General features: G+C 53.2%; 1 protein-coding gene across 1 annotated transcript in view; it reads right to left on the bottom strand.

Annotated features, from left to right (window-relative positions):
• LOC116949753 (BAI1-associated protein 3-like) overlaps positions 1-22,725 on the bottom strand; it is a 66,409-nt gene that overhangs the window by 9,918 nt on the left and 33,766 nt on the right. Inside the window, exons 13-27 of the mRNA XM_032967387.2 lie at positions 21,439-21,563; positions 18,686-18,773; positions 17,721-17,774; positions 16,182-16,273; positions 15,348-15,399; positions 13,889-14,013; positions 13,046-13,175; positions 12,691-12,834; positions 11,949-12,053; positions 10,352-10,552; positions 4,606-4,656; positions 4,031-4,162; positions 3,135-3,214; positions 2,886-2,994; positions 396-467 (exon numbers count right to left, since the gene is read on the bottom strand). Coding sequence (XP_032823278.1) covers positions 396-467; positions 2,886-2,994; positions 3,135-3,214; positions 4,031-4,162; positions 4,606-4,656; positions 10,352-10,552; positions 11,949-12,053; positions 12,691-12,834; positions 13,046-13,175; positions 13,889-14,013; positions 15,348-15,399; positions 16,182-16,273; positions 17,721-17,774; positions 18,686-18,773; positions 21,439-21,563 — 1,560 coding nt within the window. The remainder of the gene's footprint in view (positions 1-395; positions 468-2,885; positions 2,995-3,134; positions 3,215-4,030; positions 4,163-4,605; positions 4,657-10,351; positions 10,553-11,948; positions 12,054-12,690; positions 12,835-13,045; positions 13,176-13,888; positions 14,014-15,347; positions 15,400-16,181; positions 16,274-17,720; positions 17,775-18,685; positions 18,774-21,438; positions 21,564-22,725) is intronic.

The raw sequence follows: 22,725 nt of genomic DNA, 5'->3' as shown, positions 1-22,725 counted from the left end.
AGCAGGAAATTATCGCTCTCTACTTGCGGACCGATGCCCATTTACTGCAGGCCAGGCGCTGAAGTCACCTTGTGCCACACAGGGACAGCCGCCACTGGTGGTGCCAAAGGCTAGACCGCATACAGTAGCAGTCATCACCCCCCTACTGGCAGACCGATGCCCATTTTCTGCAGGCCAGGCGCTGAAGTCACCTTGTGCCACACAAGGACTGCCGCCACTATTGGGGGGGGGGGGGCATTAAAATGTGTTGAGATGGGATGTAAAGCCCTCTGAGAAGCCGCGGCGAATACGAGGGGCACTTGATTCTGTTGCTGCCCAAGTCTGTGTGATGCAGCATCATTAACATCATCGACATATGCAGGTGGGGGCAGCCGTGTGAGATGGCGATGAGTTACTCTGCATTCCTTGCTGTGAACCGAGTCCGCTGGCAGCCCGTGACCGTCCGCAATCTCCATCTGCTTCAAAGCCTGCGGGAAACACGGACAGATTGTAAAGCAGTCATCGGGCTGACCTGTGATCCGGCAACTCGCGAACTCACTCCAGCCACTCACTTACCGGCGGCCGGTCGTCTCCTTATCACTCTCCTATTGCAAGTACCGTAATTACTGCTGCCGTGATCTTTGCTCATTGATACCTCCACCCACGTCGAGGGCTCGGTCTAGCAGGCTCGCTGCGTCATCTCTTCCATGCCGTGTTCAACCACCGCACCACTGCAGGTCACAACAACAATCTCGCTCACTCACCACTCACCCAATGCCAACACCCGCCAAGTGACGGTGACGTCACCACGGCGCCTGTGCCAGACCAGGTCCACTTTGAGGCCACGTGAAGTGCCGAAGGTTCGCTGACGGAAGGTCACGGGACAGAGATGACTGGCAGATGCATCAGCTGACCCCCTACTGTGCCACCTATCCCCCACACGGCCTCGCTCACCACACCAAGGCCGGAGCCACGGAGTCAACTTTGGGGGGGACCAAATCTTCCAGGGGGTCTGGAGTCCCCCCCCCCCCCTACCAGAAAAAAAAATCTAAATTTGAAAACGAATTTCCCAACATTTCCTGACTAAAATACTTAAAAATGCACTAACACAGGATGGACTTTGTATTTATTTTTTACAATAATGTCTAATAGTGTATTGTATTTACATTGCTCTGTTTTTTTAATTTTTTACCTTTTCTTGTTTCATTGTATATAATGGCAGAGGTTATGGATTAATAAAGTACAAGCCTAACCACAATCATATAAACAGAAATATATTTTATAGCAATATATTGGGGGGGGGGGGACATTTTGAGAATATTTGAATATTGGGGGGGGATGTGTCCCCCCACAATATCTATTATAATTACGGCCTTGCATCACACTCTGCAGGTCACATTGCTGCTCTTGCTGCTGCTTCCCTCGCACTGCTCCACTTTGGATTCACCTCCCATCATCTTATTCCCCCCAAGTTCCTTGACGAATGAAAATAAATCTGGGAACTCTAATCGATAACCACTGCGATAGTGCTGTTTGTTGCTGGTGGCGTGACTTTGGCAGAGTGCTCAGCAGCTGCGCGAAATAAATAAATAAATAGATATTCCGCGGCCGATGGATTGACATCACTTTTGTGACCCGGCGCACAGTGTTAGACTGGGTGTCAGTTCAGAGTGTGAGACCCAGTATCGTCAGCACTGCTGTATGCAGGACCTTGATGACTCTCTTCACATAACAAGGCCATGGGATTAGCTCAGTTGGTAGAGCAGCGAGGCCCCCCAGGCAAACGGACAACATCCTGGCGAGGGTCGGCTCAGCTCATCATATTTTCAGGGCGACAAAAAAACTTAACGGGGGAGTCCACGGTGATGTGTCCCCTACTGAGGCTGTGGTCCCAGCTGTAGAAATGTGGAATTGCCATCGTGGTGCTCAGGACAAACAAGGGAAAGCACGGAGGGGCACTGGATTGTGGACAGCCGTGGGGTGGCTCAAGGTGCCAGCGTGTCAGTGACCTGGCACCAAAGGGGTCCCAAGTGATGCAAGCTAATGGTCTCTCCGCTCATCTACCGACAGCTAAACAAAAAACAATGCTTTAAGAATAATAAAGAAAGGGTTTTCCCTTCATTCTGAACACTCCATCATGAAGCCCCGAATAAGGCGATGATGCTCACGAGGCCAAATCTCTGACGACGAGCGGTGAACAAGTGCCAGACGTCTGGCGAGACCGGAGAAATCCATCAAGGAGACATCACGCGCGGTGTCAATGACCTCGGGGGTGTTTCTGCGTTGACGGTCGTCTCTACGCTACTCCGCAATACGACCGCATTTGCTGTGCGACCCAACCGCAGACTGGGCAGCAATTATAAAGGAACATTATTTTGTCAAATGTTTTTTGCTATATATGTTTTTTTTTTACGTCAGAGTAACCCTTTTTCAATTACTGATGACGTGCGCGTCATGAGTAATCGCAAGGGCACGCGGGAGGGCGTTTGGCACAGTTTGACACAAGTGTTTTTTTTTATTGTATCTTGAACCAAGCACAGGTTTATTCATGTTAAAACCGCCGTGGTCGGTAAAGTTCGCATTACATCGAACTTTACAACGGGTGCTGCGTGACATTTTACCTTTGCAAGTGAAGTGTCTGAACAGAAAGCGTGACATGAGACACTGGCATGAACAGCCGAGTAGTGTTCGAAGCGATTGCTCCCCTGCCACGAGCGCCAATTAACCCTTTCCCGTTCGGATGACGTACGTGTACGTATGTGTACGTCATTAGTTTTTCTTCTGATTCGGTAGTAAAAGGCCAGGTTCAACGGTGAACGGGACACTCACACCCTGCAACTTGCAGGCGTCTCAGAACGGTGAAAGGGCTAAAAAGAAAAAAAAAGCAGGACTTCACGGAGACTCACCTCAAGGACATTGTGGATTTTTTTGTAATATTCCTTCGTGTGCTCCACGTTTTCATGCAAGCCCTTGCTGAACATGTCCACAATGTTGTGCCAAAGGAAGGCCAGGATGCTGCGTCAACGGGAAGAAAACGGCCGCACGTGCTGAGCTTATCACGAGAGAAACGAATACCGTTTGAGTAATGCTGTTTTTTCGCGCATTCAATCGCCGTCTTGACGATGAGAATCACGGACAAGACGAACGAGAAGTACCTTTGGAAGGTCTCTTTGGAAACGTTTTCGTGCAAGATTTTCAGGTTAATATCGAGTTTGTCCAGCAGTGGCATGGCAGCCTGACAGAGGAGGTGCGTGCACGCACACACACACACACGCACGCGACACACGCACGCAACACAGGCACACACAGTCTGCGTGTTAGCACATCACCAACCCATTGTCAAGAAGATGACAGCACTCGCCCTGAGCGTTCACATTGAGGAGCCCTGGAGCTCGCGTGTTTTCGATAGCTCTTCAAACTAGGGGATTGCTCAAGCACAGTTTGTTTGAGCACTGCGCTACAAATGAACCCCACCGACCTGGGTTCGATCCCCATCCACGGCTAACATCAGTGGCAAGTGATATTTGAACTGGTCCTAGACTCATGGGGGAGGGGGGGGGAGAGGGAGCTCCTCACCCACCGTCCGTAGCCAACCGATTAGCAGGGATGGCTACGTACGGTGCGAAAGAAGTTCAACACACATACATACGAGGGGCTTCGTGTGTGCGTAAGGGACAGCATGCGTGACGCAATGCTTCGAGCACTGCGCTACGAACCCGGCGACCCGAGTTCGATTCCAGTTCACAGGGAACGCCAGTGACGGTCATCTGAAATCGGTCACGTGCCTCCCCTAGGTCGACTCAGCCTCAAATGAGTCCTTGGTGCACGATGCATGAACATCGCCAACTGTGGAGACAAAGGCGGCCGGGTGTGGCGTTAGCCAACACCCACCCCCCCCCCTCCCCCTCGTGTGCAGTGCCGGCCTTCCATAGGCGCTGCTCGCTAAACCTAACGGCACTTGCCCCAAAACCGGGGGGGGGGGAGGGGGGGTGATCTTTGTCTTTGCCTTTGGATGCGTGGGGGTTGTAGAATGGGGGACAGCGGCCGCTACCTCTCTGGTGGGCGACTGGGGCGGGGGGGGGGTCCGGGGGTCGCTCCGCTCCTCGCGCTTCCCCTCCGCTCTTTTCGCCGCGCTGGCTCCGGCGGCGCCGGCGGCTCCGGCGGCGCCGACCCCCATCGCGACCTGTCACGCGCAGCCGGGCACCGTGTCGCTTAAAGAGTCCGTTACGTCAACCGGTGGCATCCGGAAAATCCGCGCCATCTCGTTACATCGACGCGGAGGTCCGCAGGCGATGTGGAGTTTCATCTACAATACCGAGAGATTGTACCGGCGGTCTGCGGTGGTGAGACATCGTCATCGTAAGCGCCACCACCGCTGCCTTCACCGCCACCATGACCGTAATCGCCACTACCTTTCTCCATTGTCACCATGACCCACCACTTTTCACCATCATTATCACCACCACCACCACCACCACCGTGATCATCACCATCACCACCACCACCACTTTCACCATCATTATCACCACCACCACCATTGTGATCATTACCACCACCACCACTTTCACCATCATCACCACCACTATCATGACCACCACCACATCCCGAACGCATGCGCGTACTCACCGCTTCCAAATCACAGCCGTCATTGAGGCTTTTCTTGAAGTCGGACAGGATCTGTTAAGTGGGCAAAAGATCAAGATACTGTAAATTAAACCGTGGGTTTTTATTAACACATCGAAGTCCTCTCTGCCACGGGCGATGCATCCTGCAGGAATCGCGATGATTCAAGGGGCGATTCCCACGTGAACAACCTCCAGTGACTGCAATTGGATCCTGAGCAGGGTTCGCTTGCCACCTCGTGACCACTCGCGCAATCGCCAAGACGGCCTGGACCATTTGAGCGGAGACTAATGGGAATCCTCTGATGAAATCTCCATTCAGACAAAATGGGGCTTCTACTGCGGGACATCAAAGGCTTTCATTCGTTTAAACGGCGCGTTAAAATCCCACTCTAAATGCGGTTTTCACCTGAGCTTTACATGCAAGCAGTGTCAGGCAGGGCCTCATTTCTCACTCAAATTATTTTTGCTGGGGTCGCTGTTAGAAGACTTGAGTAGGTGAAAAATGATGAGCCGTCACAGCCACAGCCGGGAGGTATACTGGATGCGGTGTGCCGGGCATGGAAATCATTTTGAGGCCACTGGTAGCCGCCACAGCGCGAGACGTTCACTCCTTCGGATGGTATGGAGGAGGTCATGGGTTCGATCCCGACTCAGTCGCCTGCTGTATATGTGGAGATTGCGTGTCTCTCTCCCCGTGGTTGCGTGGATTTGTCTCCGGGTCCTCTGGTTTTCCCCTCCACGTTTAGGATCAACGTCGTCACGCGTTTTGAGTAATTGGCTGCTATAATTTTACACGCGATGAGCCACTTCGTTGAACCATCGTTTGTCGCCAGGTCGCTTCTGAAAAAAAATAATGTAGCTCAGTGGGCCTTACCTGGTAAAATAAAAATAGATTATGGTCCAGTATACTGGGTGAGCCGTGCCGGGCTCGCGGATAGACGCGGCTAACCCTTAGCCATGGTGCCGTGGGGACGTCGTGTTCACGCACACACACACACACACGCACACACGCACACACACAACAACAACAACAACCGCCATTCGCCACTAAGTGGCGGTGACGTCACCACGACGCTTGTGCCAGGCTATGTGCACCCTGAGGCCACGTGAAGTGTCGAACGCCCGCTGGCAGGAGGTCACGGGGCAGACCCAGGTGCCACGGGTCGACTGACTGAGATGACTGGCCGATGCACCACCTGTGCCCCCTACTGTGCCAACCTGCTGTGCTTTAGCCACCCGGCGCTCCGCTCGCTGTTGTGAGCGTCGCTCCTCCGCCCTCCGTTGTTGTTGGAGGGCGACTGCCTCCAACTGCCCAGTAGCATCCTTCACGAGCCTCCTCCACAGAGGCCGATCTTGACACCGCTGGTACCAGTCATCGGCAAGTCCACTCAGCTCCACGTCCTCCCGTACCACATCACTCCATCTCTTCTCTAGCCCGTGCCGCGCCCGCTTAGCCCCCTCAATCCGGCCAAACAAAAGCTGTTTCGGCATGCGGTGGCTGGGCATGCGGGCTACATGACCCAGCCATCGCAGCCTTGCCTGCCGGAGGAGCTCACCGATGGGACCCTGCCCAGATCTTTCAAGGATTTGTGAGCTCCTCACACAATCCAGTCTGGTTAAACCCAGGATGGATCGTAGGCAGGCCAGCCTAAATGTTTCTAATCGGCGAAGATGTTCCATTAGGGGGGTCCACGTTTCGCAAGCGTAGAGAAGGGAGGGAATGACCGTGGCCGAGAAGACCTGAAGCTTAGTGCGGAGCGACAGACCAGGTAGCTTCCACACAGCGTTACGCAACCGATGAAAAGATATTGCCGCTCGACTGATTCGGAGTGAGACCTCTGCTGTTAAACTGGAGCCAGTCATAAGCACACTGCCCAGGTATGGGAAACTCTCCACTCTCTCCACAACTGCCCCATCACCGATTGGGAGTTGTGGGGGTGGAGTGTCCGATGGTACAAAATACCCAGGCAGGTGCTTAGTTTTGGTGGGGCTGATGGTAAGGCCCCACCTCTTAGTGGCACGCTCCAGTCTCAGCAGCAGCGTCTCCAACTCCTCCTCTGACTGAGCAGCTATTACCAAATCATCAGCATACATAACGTGGTTGAGCAATAGGGAGCCAATCCTTGACCGCACCCGGGCATCGATTAGCCTCCCATTATATCTGTACCAAATGGAGATTCCCCCGGTACAGCTATTGAAGGCTTCACGAACTACGTGGTCAAAATAGATGTTAAAGAATGTGGGAGCCAGAGGACATCCCTGTCGCACCCCAAGGTGTACAGGGAATGGCTCTGACTCCCGGCCACGTAGTTTTACCCGGGCCCGCTCACCATCATGAAGGTCCTTAATGATCGTGAGCAGAGGGTCAGGTACTCCAAAAGCACGAAGAACGACCCAGAGCCCAGGCCTACTGATGGTATCATAGGCCTTGACCAGGTCAATAAAGCAGAGATGTAGGTCTTGTTGGAATTCCCTACACCTCTGCTGTAGCAGACGGACAGAAAATATGGCATCTGTGCAGGACCGCCCTTTCCTGAAACCGCATTGGGGCTCCGCAAGCCTCTCCTCAGCGTGCCTGGCAAGGCGATGCTGAATAATCCTTGCCAGGACCTTTCCCGGCACACTGAGGAGTGAGATGCCCCTGTAGTTGTTACAGTCTGTGCGGTCCCCCTTCTTAAAAAGGGGGACCACCAGGGCATCCTTCCAATCCTGCGGAACCCATCCAGTGGTCCAGACTGTTGTTATGATGTCATATAGGGCAGTCTGTGCACAAACGCCACCCTCCCTCAGCATTTCGCTTGGGAGATCATCTCTGCCCGCTGCCTTTCCTGGTCTCAGACTCCGGATCGCCTTCAATACTTCCTCAGCAGATGGCACCTCAGCCAGCCACTCACAGGGGGTGACTTCATCCAATATTTGAGGCACCGCAGCCTCAGCAGGGTCATCCTCACTTTGTGCCACGATGTTTTCCTGGCTGAGGGATTTTCCCTCCCCCAGGACCTCACAGAAATGCTCAGCAAATCTGCGAACCTGTTCCTGGGGGTCGGAAATTGGATCACCGTTTTTTCCCCTAATGATGGTAATAGGTGTGGCGCTGCAGGTTACTTTTTTGATGGAGTTAAATAGAGATTTGTGATCACGGGCCACTGAGGCAGACTCCATCTCCTCAGCAACCCGCGACCACCACCCATCCTTGCAGCGCCTCACGGCTCTCCGAACCTCTGAGCGAAGGCTGCGGTAAGCCTCCTCATTCTCTGACGTGGGATTCTGTAGCCGATGACAGTGGGCCTGTCGCTTTTTCTCAACCATCCTGAACAACTCCTCTGTCATCCAGGGTGTCTGGGGAGGTCTGGACCGCGTACCCAGAGCAGCCATTGCAGCTGCATGAGTCACAGTCCTAAACCTCGCCCATTTACCCTCGACATCAGGAGGAGTCGGGGACGATGCCAATCCCAGCCGCAAGCAATGATGAAATTCTCGCTTGCAACTTTCATCAGATAACTGAGACCAGGCCACTTTAGGTTGGAATGGGGTCCTGGGTGTACACCCACCACCGGAGTGGAAGAATGGCAGGCGCATCTTACAGATGACTAGTCGATGGTCAGAGGGCAGATCAGCTCCACGGTAGGTCCTGGTGTCAAGGACATGGGCTCGCATTCGCTGGTCCGTCACTATGTAGTCCAGCAGATGTTCTTGCTTGGACCCGGCATGCATCCATGATGTTGTGTGGATGCGCCGATGCCGGAACAGCGTGTTGGTAATTACAAGCCCATGGGCTGCACAAAAATCTAGCAGCCTCCTACCGTTGTTATTGAGCTGATCTGGCCCATGCCCTCCAATCACTCCAGACCAGGTGCCAGTATCATGACCAACTCGGGCATTGAAGTCACCCAACATGATGACTCTATCCCGAGGGGCCACTTTAGCCAGCACCTGTGACAGGAGGTCATAGAAGGCATCTGACTCATCGGCTTTGCCTGCATCCCTCCACGGATGTTCATCTTCGGTGGGGGCATAAGTAACCACGACCACCATTCCTCGCCTCCGGTTGATGGGAAGGCGAGCCCAAAGTAGCCTGGGGCTTACAGCTTCCCACACCTCACCGCCACGCTCCCACGCCCCCTTCATTCTTTTGTTCAAAAGAAGACCCACACCCTGTTGTTTGGCAGTCTGCTGCCCCGAGTAGAGGACTGTCCACCCCTCATGGTGGCAGGAGCCAGAGCCGGTCCACCGGACCTCCTGAATGCCGCATAGATCCAGGCGGTACCGGTCCAGCTCCCGACAGAGGAGTGGCAGCCTCTCCTCTGCAGTGAGCGTTCGAACATTCCACGTGGCCACCCGTAGTGGCTTTTCGTTGTTTCTGGAGTAGCCCCGAGGGTAGGTATTCAATCTCCTGGCTCCGCCAATTGGGGTTTGGCCAGGAGACGTCATAGACGCCTGGCCCCCCGGGGCCTCCGGCACAAGCTTAGTTGTTACATATTTCAGTTTAATTCGTGGTTTCGTGGTAATTAATTGAAGGTGGAGGGGTTAGCAGCCCCTCGCACCCGTCCAGAGCCCCCGTTTAGCCCCTGTGGTGGACACATATGCCATGAGGGGAGGAGCCAATCAAAATTGGATCTCCCCCCACAGCGCTGTCCACGACAGAGTTGCCCGTCCGGCACCGCGAGGAGGTAGGGGGTTGTTTTGCCGGCACACACACACACACACGCACACACGCACGCACACACACACACGCACGCACACGCACACACGCACACACACGCACACACGCACGCACACACACACACACGCACACACGCACGCACACACACACGCACGCACACACACACACGCATGCACACACACACAGACACAAACGCGCACACGCGCACATGCGCACACACTCGCACACACGCGCACACACACACACGCACGCACACGCACACACGCACACACACGCACACACGCATGCACACACACACACGCACACACACGCACACACGCACGCACACACACACGCACGCACACACACACACGCATGCACACACACACAGACACACACGCGCACACGTGCACACGCACACACGCGCACACGCGCACACACTCGCACACACGCGCACACACACACGCGCGCACACACACACACACGCGCACACACACACACGCGCACACACACACACGCACACACACACACACGCGCACACACGCACACACGCGCACACACGCACACACACACACGCGCACACACACACACGCACACACGCACGCACACACACACACGCACACACACACACGCACACACACGCACACACGCACGCACGCACACACACGCACACACGCACACACGCACACATACGCACACACGCGCACACACGCACGCACACACACACACAAAGACAAAGCCACCCCCTCCCCCGCCCCCCCGTATAGCACGAACAAACTGTTGGGGCAAGTGCTGTTAGCGAGCACCTATGAAGGCCGGGACAGGACACAGGGGGGTGGATGGCGAACACCACGCCCGGCAGCCTTTGTCTCCCCAGTGGCGATGTTCACACACCGCACCACGTACTCATTTGAGGCCGAGTCTACCTAGGGTAGGCCCATGACCGGTTCAGATAATCATCACTGGCGTTGGCCGTGAGCGGGTATCGAACCGGGGTCGCCGGGTTCGTAGCGCAGCGTAGCGCTAACCGCTGCGCCACCGCTCCCCACGCGAGCACACACGCACGCACGCACACACAAACACACACGCGCACACGTGCGCGCACCAGTTCCGTGATCCAGTTGAAGAGTTTGTCGGCGACCTCCCGGATGCCGCCATGGTACTTCTGCAGGCACTCGCCCAGCGTGCGGCGGCCCTCGTCGCCACTGGCCCCGTCCACCCTCTGCGCGGGGTCGAGCTCCCACTGCTCGGGGATTGAGAGCAGCACCGCCCGCACGTGCTGCACGCTGTTCAGGGCCGTGCACACCTGCGGGGGAGAGGAGCCCGCCGCTGTCAGCGCATCGTTGTCCGGCGGCAGCGGCAGCAGCAGCAGTGACAGCACCAACAGCTGGAGCATCAACAGCGGGAGCCAGATCGGCAGCAACAGCAACGGCAGCAGCAACATCATCAGCGGCAACAGTGGCGGCAGCGTCATCAGCGGGAGCATCATCATCATCAGCAGCAAAGGCAGCATAATCACGGTTCGCAACAGCAGTGGCAGCAGCATCATGTATGTATGTATGTTTAACTTCTTTCGCAATGTACGGAGCCAGCCATGCTAATGGAAGGTGCGTGGTTACCAACGGCAGTGCCAGGAGCATCATAAGCAGATAAAACTAAATGTTTTTTTTATTTTAGCAGGTAAGGCCCACTGAGCTACATTGATCTTTTTCAGAAGTTACCTGGCCACAAATGATAACTCAACGAAGTCGCTTATAACGTGGAAATTTACAGCAGCAGTAGGAGCAGCAGCCAAATACTGTAAACGTGTGATGTTGTTGATTTTAAATGTGGAGGTAAAAACAGGAGGACCCGGAGAAAAATCCACGCGACCACGGGGAGAGAGACACGCAAACTCCAAAAGAGTCAGGCTTGGAAATGAACCCCCGATCTCCTGTATAGCAAGCGAGGTAGTTAACATCTCGCCACCGTGGCGCCCCAGCAACAGCAGTGACAACAGCGACAGCATCATCATCATCATCGTTAGCAACATCATCAGCAGCAAGGGTTATCCTTCAACAGGCTCGCTCAACAAATGAAAATGGAGGGACGCAACTGGCAAACAGGACCGAGTTAGTGCCACCGAGGCGGATTGGAAGGAGAGGAGGCTGCTGTGCTTTTTGAAAACCGAACACTCCGATGGTGAAGAGCAACGCGGCGATCTGCCTAGAGCACAGAGTTTCGATCCGTCCAAGGCTACACGCGTGTCGTACGCACGCGGGAAACCGACAAAGGGCATCGAACGAGAGCTGCGTGGTATGCCGCGTGAGGAGAGAGGCGCTTTGGACGTCGGCCGAATACGCGGCGAGGAGGGAAGATGGCCAACGGCGCGGCATCCAAGAGGGCCCCGACCACCGCCGCCGCCGCCGCCGCAGAGATGGAGCAATGAGTGCAGCTCGTGTGCAGGCACCGGACGCATCGTTGCACTGCGAGACCGTGAGGATCTAGAGATTCAAAGTTTGGGCAGGCCTTCATCCAGCAGTGGATAGAGCACGGGCGACGAACGACACCACGCGTAACGACACGATGTGCATGTGACGACACGCGATGCGATTTAACGTCACGGTGATTGGGGGGGGGGCGGCGGGTGGGGGCCTTGAGGGGTAGGGGTGGGGGCGGGGGGTGGCGGTGGTGGTGGGGGCGGCACGGCATCGCTCGCTCACCTCCACGGAGAGCAGGAACTGTCCCCCGTTGCTCGGGGGACACACTTGCGTCTTGAGCTTCGTCTCCATCATCTCCACGTAGTACTGCGCCATCCCGAAGATATCCTGCAACCCCCCCCCACAACAATAACGACGGCCACCCTTCAAATATACAAATAAGTAAATACATACAGACACAGGAGACCGTTGAGTGTCCGCTTGCTCATCGTTCGCGGTTTTGATCTATCGCGGGTAACCTCTTAATGCGCGTGCCGCGTATTTGTCATCGGGATCGCTGTGAGCACAGGCCCAAGGGCCCAAAAACACAGAGCGCCCAGCAACAAACGGCACCACCGCAGGTGTACAAGATGAGAGTTGACACGTTCTTGAATTGGGCGAGGTTTTAACGAACTTGGGGAAAAGGCGATGATGATGATGATGATGGTGGAGGAGGGAATTCCAAAGCGAGGAAAACAACAGAAAGAGAAGCAATGTGGCCTGCAGTGTGGTTGAGTGGGTGGGTGCTTGTGACATGCAGTGTGGTGAGTGGGTGAATGGTTGGGTGGGTGGTTTAGTGTGTGGTTATGACATACAGTGTGCTGAGTGGTTGGGTGGGTGAGTGACTGGGTTGAATCAGTGAGTGCTGGATTATCAATCAACCTGAATTATATAATATTTCGTTTAATCATGGTTAACACGTGTCAACGGGCCGAATACGACAATACGCCATCCATCGTGCAGGCGCTCATGATAACGCACGCACCTTGATGATCCTCATCGCTAAACCGATGGATCCTTTAGAGTCAGGCCAGGCGAGTCGCAGCCAGAACTTGTGCATGTTCGTGAACCAGGACACCATGTCGAACGCCGAGCTGCTGTAGTCCACCGATGAGCTTTCCGTCTTCAGCTAAGCGGGTCCATGTGAACAAGAACATCATCGCCGTCATCATCATCATCATCATCGCCATCATTATCGGGTGGTGTTGGGTGGTGGGGGCAGCGGTGGGGGTGACGGAGGCGGTGGCAAGGGCCCTGGTGGGGGGCGCCGGTGGGGGCAGCGGTGATGGTGGGTGGGGGGGGGGTCTGCGATTTTGCCAAGGCGACGGTGCAGAGCTCACCGAGTCCTTCTCGACGGCGAGCGAGGTGACCTGGCGAGACTTCCGGAAGCACACGAGCAGCCAGTCGTGGATGGCCGAGTGGAACCACTCGTGGAACGACGATAGTAACGTCGCCTCCAGGGCCTTTCGACTGAGGTCGTGGGGGTGGGGGGAGGGGGAGGAAAAAAAAAGAGACAAAGATCCTCCCCACCCCGTATAGCCTTTACAGATATTTGGGGCAAGTGCTGTTAGCAAGCAGCACGTATGAAGGCCGCCACAAGCACTCGATGGGGGTGGGGGTGGCCAGCACCACGTTATAGGTATCACGTGGGAGCACCCTTCTCCTCCCCATGCTTTACCCCACTACATGAAAACTGCCAGTTGACTGCGGTGGACCCACTAACAAGACCGACGATAGAATGCCCTCCCCACCAGTGTCTAGGCTAGATGAGCTCACTCGCTCTGTTTAGGCATTATCTGAAGACTCACACCTGTCTCGCCTGCAGGACTACATTTCCCGCGTATATTTCCTAACTTCGTGCATGGTTGCACCGAGATCCCTGGATGAATTGCGCCTTCTAAATGTAAATGACAATTGCATGTCGATTACAAAAAAAATCCGAACGGCCACGAACGTAGAGGCACCAGTCAGACGATAAACCGGCACCTTTGTGCCCGACATGACGGATAAAAACAATTGAAGGTAACGCTGCCCTTAGCACGCAGGCTGAACCCCCCCCCCCCCCCACTCCCCCTTGCTGGACATCCGTGAAAGAGCTTCACAGCTCTTTGGATTCTTCCAGGACAAATAAAAAAAACATTGTGATCGGGAGTTCCGGTTGGGCCACATCCCCCTTCACGCACGCGAGCAGCTGAGTGCCAAGCTGGTGCAGGCCCTGCACGGCCGTGTACAGCCTGTGGATGATGTCCGCCACGGAGTCGTCCAGCTCGGAGAAGCTCCTCATGGCCGACGAGACGTCGGCCGCCACCTGGCGAGGACGACAGAGAGAGAGAGAGAGGGAGGAGGTGGGGGGGGGGGGTGGGGGGTGATGGTGGCAGTGGTGGTGAGCAAAACATCCCCCCTGCAATGTGGCGGGTGGAGGGGGGAGAGACACGGACAATCGAGGCTGTTCGGTGTCTTGTGCAGGAAGCTGCCGCGGTACATCCGACGCACGTGGCAAGGACGACGATCGGTGAGACCGGCTTGCAAAGGGCCCGGGCGATGGAGGGGAGGAGGAGGAGGGCAACGCGGCTGGACGTCAAACATCAAACGCACAGGAACGGGGGTGGGGGGGGGGGATTGGAAGCCGTCTCGGTTGAGGAGCGCAAACAACGTCAAAGAGGCATTGAGAGAGGTCGCTTCAAGGGAATGGTGATGCCCCCCCCCCAGCCCAACGGCCACCCAAGCACTGGGGGACTAAGGGGCATTCAGAATCAGACTAAGGAGGAGAAGACCAATGGGGATACAGGCTACAGGGGCATTCAGAAGGAGACGAAGGATGAGGCGACCAATGGGGATGCAGGCTACAGGGGCTTTCAGAATCAGACGAAGGATGAGACGACCAATGGGGATGCAGGCTACAGGGGCATTCAGAAGGAGACGAAGGATGAGACGACCAATGGGGATGTAGGCTACAGGGGCATTCAGAATCAGAATTCGAATATTTATACAGCAGGAAGAATCCGATTCGCTGTAAAGCTCTTTTTCACAGATGTCCAGTAGGGGCACGGGGTCAGAACGTTACAACAAACAACACAAACACACGATCGGAGCGCAAAGTGTAGGAGAGGTAAACAATTCCCCCAAAAAATACAAATCAAACGAAACTATTTCTAATTCTACCAGGTAAGGCTGACTGAGCTATTCGCTTCTTTTTCAGAAATGATAACTCAACCAAGTGGCTTACCACGTGGAATTGTAAAGTGGCGAAATACTGAGGACCCGGACAAAAAATCCAAGCGACCACTGGGAGAAGATACATGGTCGAGACCAAACCACTAACCAGGCAAGGAATAACACATCACGCCACTGGTGGCACCCCTTAAATAATAAAACAAATAAAGTATATAAGTTCAAAGTGCATAAATACATCAACTCCCAATCTTGGGAAAGGCAGTTCAAAAACAACAGCCAAAACAGTGCCAGAGAAATACGAAGCGAATTCAAGATGACGCCGTACAGAAAGAGTGCGCACGTTAATTCTCTAGAGAGAGAGGCGGTGAGAGTCGGGCAGGCGCAGGTAGAGGGGGGGAGGAGATAGCGGAATGTCTCGGAGTCTAGACTTGATCAGGGGCACAGAGTTGACGGACGTGAAGAGCTTACCAGCTTCTCCATCGCTTGATAGCGAACGGCGTTGATGTTCACGCTCGCCACGCTGCCGAAGGACACAGCACAGCGGGGGTCAGTCGAGCGGTCGACCGTCCGCCGGCAGCTGCCGGCGGCACTGCGCACTCCTCGCGCACTTCGCCTCTTAACCTTCGTGAAAATGTACCGTTCACTCGCTTCGCTGTTTTGGATAGTTTGTAATGATTATCGTCACGATTGTAGCACGAGTAATGTAAATGGTTCGCGGAGTTTATTTTTGTGGCTTCTGACGGTTTTATGTTGCAGGTTTACTCGGGTCATTGCGCTTCTTCCGCTCATTCCTCCTCCTCCTCCTCTTCATCATCATCTGAACGACTGTCCAATTCCCGTGCTTCACAAATGTATTCCACCGTCGAGTTCTGCGTACAACTCCGACGCTAACTTTTATAATCCTCTATCGCGAGCCGTGGCGTCTTCCTTGTCTCCCCCCCAAGGGTTTCCGTCTACGAATCGCCTTACAGAGAGAAGCATGGCAGCAAGAATATTGAGCGGACGCATTACGATTGAAGGGGCGGTGAAGTGGAAGCTTCCAACTCGAACGCCTCGTTCTCTCTGCAACTCCTCAGTGCTATTATTATTATTTTTTAAGGGGTGGATTTAACATCGCAGGATCACGAGAGGTGGCAGCTTGCAGAGGCCTTCATCCAGTAGTAGATTGACCATGTCTAAGGATGATGATTTTAGTGGGGTGTCTATACATGCATCACCTTGTGTGTGTGTAAAGAGATGTCTATGCATATATAGAAAGAGAGATGATGACTGTGAGCATTAGTGAGCAGTAGAGGCTCTCACTCGGTGAAGAGTTTGCTGTAGGGACTGCTTTGTAGGTGGTTGTTCATTTCCTCGCACAGGCCCACGAGACTGTCCAGGTGCTCTTGCGTGGACTAAACAACAACAAAAACAACATCAACAACAGCAACGGGGCTATCGCACCGCTATATCGAAGTGTCTAGTGCCATCGGTGCCAGGCAGAGTTCAGGGCGACTGCTGCTTACCGATCGGCTTAGCAGTGGAATTCAAATAAAATAAAATAAACTTTTATTTTACCAGGTAAAGCCCACTGAGCTATGCAGCTCTTTTCCAGAAGTGACCTGGCTATAACAAGTGATAGCTCAACAACAAAGTGGCTGATCACGTGGAAATTTATATCAGCAGCCAAATGGTCTAGACGCGTGATTTTAAAAATGTGGAGGGAAAAACTGGAGGACCGTGAGCAAAATCCACGTGACCACGGAGAAAGAGACGCACAAACTCCAAATACACAGCAGGCATCAGGGTCAGGATCGAACCCACGACCTCCTCTATAACAGGAGAGGTTGTTTACATCTCGCCGCCATGGCGCCCCAATCACTCAAATACAAATGTTATTCCCCCACCCCCCCTCATTCCCCCAATAATGTACCTAGTGTATATCAAGTGACAATCATCATGAAGGTTATTGGAGGGTATTTGGCCACGCCGCACAGCGCAGGCTCGGTGAAGAGGGGGGTTGGGTGGGGGGTCCCGGAATGGGTTCAAAAGTTTCGCATCACCGATGTCGGCCATGACCAGGAAGCAAAACGTCGGGCATCGCGCGCGTGCCAGAGAAACCCACGGCACAACCAGCAGACGCACCGGACAGCTGAGCGGCACAACCGCGGAAAGCGATGCCAAATCAATCGATAAATCTTCAATTTGCATGCCCAACATCGCCCTCAATTAAATGGGCATCAGCGCACATTACAGTAGGTCGGACCGATACGTACAGGGGGCATGGAGCAACAGGAATGAATAAAATTAATGGCAGCGGTACACGTAAATGTTTTCACCAATTATTGGTCGCAACTTCTGGTGACGCACACACGGTTAGAACGATTGGCTACGTACAGTGCGGAAGAAGTTCAACGGATCACTCCGCGTCACGTCTCGTGTTGTTGGCAGCGAGAGGCACTGCAGCGTTGATTTTTTGAGAACTGGCAGGTTACACCCGAGTGACCGCGAGGTTTACTACTACTACTACCACTACGTACGACTCCTGCGATGGAAAGCGAGACCTTCCTGCAGCCAACAGATCCTGTGCCACTCCACATATCCCCGAGCACAAAGTTCAACGTAAAACCGACTTGGTGTCACCGCTGTCACGCGGTGGAACGGCCTGCAGCTTTGCCTTTACGGACGCGAGTTCTACGGTGCGACGTCGAACTTCTTTGGTACCGCACATAGCCGACCGTGCTCATCGGAGGTGCAGCAGCGTGTGATGGCCGAGGATAGCAACGGCGTGAATTCACGAGCGCCAGCAGCATCATGCGTCCGTCCGCGTTGCCCCACATTTAACGGCACAGCGCGCTTTACCTTCTCGGAGATTATCGGTGCCCTCTTCTCATTGTACCAGCATTCAGCTCCTTCCTAGGGAAATATTACAATTCACCATCTCGCACACAGCCAATATAACCGGCCAGAAATAAAGCGCGGCCACTCATCGTACGACGACGCGATGGTGTTTGTGAAGCTGCAGCGGTGGTTGTTGTTGTTGTGGTCCCACTGTGGTGGAGGTTGAAGTGGCGTTGAAGTCAGTTGTGGCGGTGGCGGCTGCTGTTATTTTAAGGGCCGAGAACTGGTGCGCAGCACAATTCACACGTTGGGGCGCGCGGTGGCTGTGACGTGGCCCGTGACCCTGCACTGCGGAGGCGAGGGTTGATGGGTCGCAACGAACTCGACTTACCCTGGGTGTCCAAGGTGCCATACCCTGGCTCGCCGTCAGGCAGCACCAGCAAGTTGTGGACTAATCTCCATCTCGATTTAAAGCCTTCGTGACTGCAAGGATTCATCTTCTTTGGCTCTTTACCGAAAGAACCAAAGAAGATAATCTCCATCTGTTTCATCTACATTGTACACCGTTGCCCCGTCGCATGCGTGCGTTTTCTCCGAGTACTCCGGTTTCCACCCACGCTCACTTATCGGCTGACGACGTCTTTATTGGTTAGAGGACCGCAGAACTCGGGCAAAGGTTGGCACCAGCTCACCAACTGGTTCCCCCCCCCCCTCCGCTCGTTTATGGTTCCTCGCCATTCTCAGTCACTCAGTCTTCTCTGCGAGCCGCTAACAACGGGAGAGTTACTGCTGGGATGAAGTGAAGAAGCCCAGCCAGCAGCAGGCAGGAAACTCGAGGCAATAGATTCTAATTAATAGCAGCACGACACACGCGCACGCACGGACAGATATAAACCGGGTTGTTAAACTGGACAGATGTGAACCGCGACATTGAACCGCGTGCGACGCCGAACTCGGCGGGTCGGCAAGAGGTGTCGCAGGCTCACCGCCAGGGCCTGCTGGATGATGGCCAGGCTTGCGGCGGGTGCAGTGCCGTCCATGTTGCCCCTGCATGTGAACACCTCGCACAGGCACCTGCAGCGCACGGGGGTGGGGGGGGGAGGGGGGTGGGGAGACAGCGGCACCGGCGGCGCCGTCAATGCTCGTCACCGCGTGCCATCATTCTACGCGGCCGTAATAAATAATATTTACGCGATCCAACCCCCCCCAAAAAAACTACATTATGGATGACATTCGTCACGAAAGGCTACGTGTTAAACTGTTCTGAGCGGCACGCGTGGAAGAGAAAATTGTCACGTGAGGGACGCTGTTGGAGGCGATCGCCGCAGCGTTTAAACCAGTGGTTCTTAACCTTGACTGCAGCCTCGCACCCCTTTGGGTCTCAATTGTTAAAAACATTTACAATTTTGATTTAAAGCTTTCGTGACTGCAGTAATTCATATTCTTAGTTTTTTCGGTAAAGTCACGTTGTTAATAAATAGATAGGTTTGATGAGACAAATTAATTTGTGTTTAGATGATGTGCCTTCTAAACAAATCTGCCCATGTCTCGCACCCCCAGAAAGGGCATCTCACACCCCCTGGGGGTGCAGCGTGATGCATTCCAGGTTCAAGAACCACTGATTTAAACGAATGCTTTCGGCAAGCACAAGTGCGGAGGTCCCAACAGGGCGATAAGATTGATCGATTTATTTATGATCGCTTATTTATTTACTGGAAGATTTATTTTTGTGAGCACGCTAGCCCGGCACAACGCGCCGATGTATTTTGACGACGCGATATTTGATATCACGATTGATTTGTGAGGTCAGATCACACGAGCACAAAGTGTGTCGTACATCCTCATCCACCCAACACGGCCAATGAATATATCTGAACTGAAACTAAAAATTTGTCAGGTGAACAACGTTCAAATGTATTACTACTGCTCTAGCAGCACCACTGGTAGTGCTGTTGTTGTGGGAGAGAGATCTGCACCACAACATTTAACAATTGAGTGCGGATGTTTCGCTGGTAGTCACAACCAGCATCATCAGGCACGTTGCCAGCATTGTGAAAATGTCCTCCAGGAAAAATGTGTTCATCACGTGGCAACTTTATCAATTGGCTGCATCGGGTGGAGAAGGGTAAACAACACATTTTACCCACACGATGTGACCTAAAAATCCATTATGAATAATAATAGCCGCCCATCAAGGCCAACACGCTAGATATTTTAGTATTCGGTTCTGCCATCTCTGCTTTCCAGCCTCCCGTTACTGGTAGCCTCCCCACCATCATCCGGACAACAACCAGCACATTGGGCTAGCAAGGTTATGCTGCCGTGACAATTCTTGTAAAGCGGAATCCACATACATACACGCCACATTGCTTTACCGCTACGAAATGTCTAGGGTCACGAACGCCAGGTGCGGCTGCTGGTCTCGAACTTGCTGTGCGCACGCGTACACGTTCCACCTGTTGGTTGGACTTGCGTGAAACTGGCCAGTTTTCCACGTAACGTACGTATGTTGAACTTCTTTTGCACCATACGTGGTCAATCGTGCTAATCGGAGGTGCGTAACAACGTGCGACTGCATAGTTTCTACCGCCTCTGTGCGTCGGGGCAATTCGAAGGGGGCCTCTTTGCACCGCAACGAAGCATCTTACCTGCCAGGCCATCCATCTAACCCATTACAAACAATGGCACTCATTGACCGACAAGTTGCCATGGCGATTTTAAACTATTTTTATTTTATGAGACCTCCTTTGCCAGAAACAAGATATAGGAATAGGTTTTACCCTTTTAACTGGCACAAAAACTGACACCTTTATTTTGTTTGCATTTTGACTGCTTGTGTTGTGGTTATTGCAAACATGATGCCTTGAATAAAGGTGTCAGTTTTTGTGCCAGTTAAAAGGGTAAAACCTATTCCTATATCTTGTTTCTGGCAAAGGAGGTATCATAATGTAAATGCTCACCCCGAGCCCTCAATACTCTGATAGTGCGCTGTTTTTGAGTTGTACGCCTTTTGGCGTCTTCTGGTCCAACACCAATGGAGACTAGGCTCTAAGAAAAGCTGTCTCGGGTGTGGACCAATCAAATTCAAGGACAGTGCATATTATTATCAGAGTTGTATTTTTTGTTTGCATTTTGACTGCTTGTGTTGTGGTTATTGCAAACATGATGCCTTGAATAAAGGTGTCAGTTTTTGTGCCAGTTAAAAGGGTAAAACCTATTCCTAGATTTTAAACTACTTAAATTAAACTACTATTTTAAATGAAACTACTATTAAGATTTTTTTTTTTACCAGGTAAAGCCCACTGAGGTTTACAGCTCTTTTTCAGAAGCGACCTGACCACAAATGATAGCTCAACGAAGTGGCTCATCGTGTGGATATGTATAGCAGCCAAACACTCTAAATGCAAGTTGAAAAATACACACGGGGAAAACACGCAAACTCCAAATATACAGCCGGCGTCAGGGTCGTGGCCAAACCCACGACCTCCTGTATACCAGGCGAGGTAGTTAACATCTGGCCACCGTGACACCCTCATCATATTTATCTTCTCCACTGTTATGCACATGGGCCCAGCGAGCACCAGCGTATGGTAACATCATCGATGTTCTCTCTCGCCACCACCGTCTCGAAACAAAACACGCGTCGCCACCACCACCACCCACCACCACCACCACACGGCCATCCCACGCGGTTTGGGCGTCGCTCGCCTCTCACGGGGTAGACGGTGGCAGAGCTTACTCCAGGAGAGTCTTCAGGTGAGCCAGCGACTCCGGTTGCGAGAGCGGGAAGCTCTTCTCCAAGTCTCTGAGCTTCGCCGTGGCGACGGCGGTAAAATCTCGGAAGCTCCGCTGCAGATCGCCTTCCTGCAGCATGGAAACAGCGTTGTGCATTCCCAGGGGGGTGTTTGGCCGCTGTAAATGTCCACGCGATGATAAGCCACTTCTCGTTAGGCTGTCATTTGTGGCCAAGTCGCTTCTGAAAAAGAAGCTAATAGCTCAGGGTGCTTTACCTGGTAAAATAAAATAGTTCATTTGTATAGATTTTTTACTGATTTGTTAACCTTTCCGAAATTTTGCACAACAACAACAACAGGCGCCATTCGCCACTAAGCGGCGGTGACGTCACCACGGCGCCTGTGCCAGGCCAGGTGCACTTTGAGGCCACGTGAAGTGTCGAAGGCTCGCTGACAAGAGGTCACGGGACAGAGCCAGGTGCCATAGGTTGACTGAGGTGACTGCCATAATATTTTGACTTGCTTACCTTCTCTATCGTACTCTTTGGTTCTATTCGGTAAAGTCACGTAGGTAAAACAAATTGAAATGAATTGAAATAAAATGAAAGAAACAATTAAAACACGACGCTTCGGAGGCAAAGCAAGCTTCCGTCTTCAGGTGGGACCAGTCACAGCAAAATCGCTGCACCAAGTGGTGAGGTTCTGGGAACCTCGAGCTTAAATACGGGTTAAGGTGGGGGGGGGGGGGGTGTGGGAGGGGCCATGTAGGGGACTTTAGTGGAGTGCGGAGCTGAGTTAATCTGTATTTTGTTGTGTAGATGGGTCACTGTGTGTGTGCAATATTAACGGGAAAAAAAATTGAAGAAAATTAAAGAAGATCGTCGAGGATGTGCTGTACGGGGGCAGTAGAAAAAAGGGAAATAGAAAAATTCGGAAAAATCGAGAATTAACACTCCTATCGTGTCGTTGTGTTGTTTGTTGTTGTAACTTTCTGACCCCGCGCCCCTACTGGATATCTATGAAAAAGAGCTGCATATAGCTCATCGGCTTTCTCCAGGATAAATCAAGATTCTGATGCCGATTCTGTTTGTGTTGACAATTACGTGAGCTACACTGGCTACCCATTATTAAGGATTATTTACAAACCACGCCTCCCTCGTCCACAAGCGTCTGGACCAATCCGCTCTGTGCCATCTCACCGAGTGAGCGAGCGGAGCGCAGAACCGGCTCTTCCGATTGATGCCCAGCTATGATCCACGGCCCGCCGTGATCCCTGCTACCGCTGCCGTTAC

This window comes from Petromyzon marinus, chromosome 37 (genome assembly GCF_048934315.1).
Source record: "Petromyzon marinus isolate PM22_M1 ecotype Great Lakes invasive population chromosome 37, UKy_Petmar_22M1.pri1.0, whole genome shotgun sequence".
NCBI lineage: Eukaryota > Metazoa > Chordata > Hyperoartia > Petromyzontiformes > Petromyzontidae > Petromyzon > Petromyzon marinus.
Note: the sequence above shows the minus strand (reverse complement) of the source record. Positions and strands in the feature narration are given on the sequence as shown.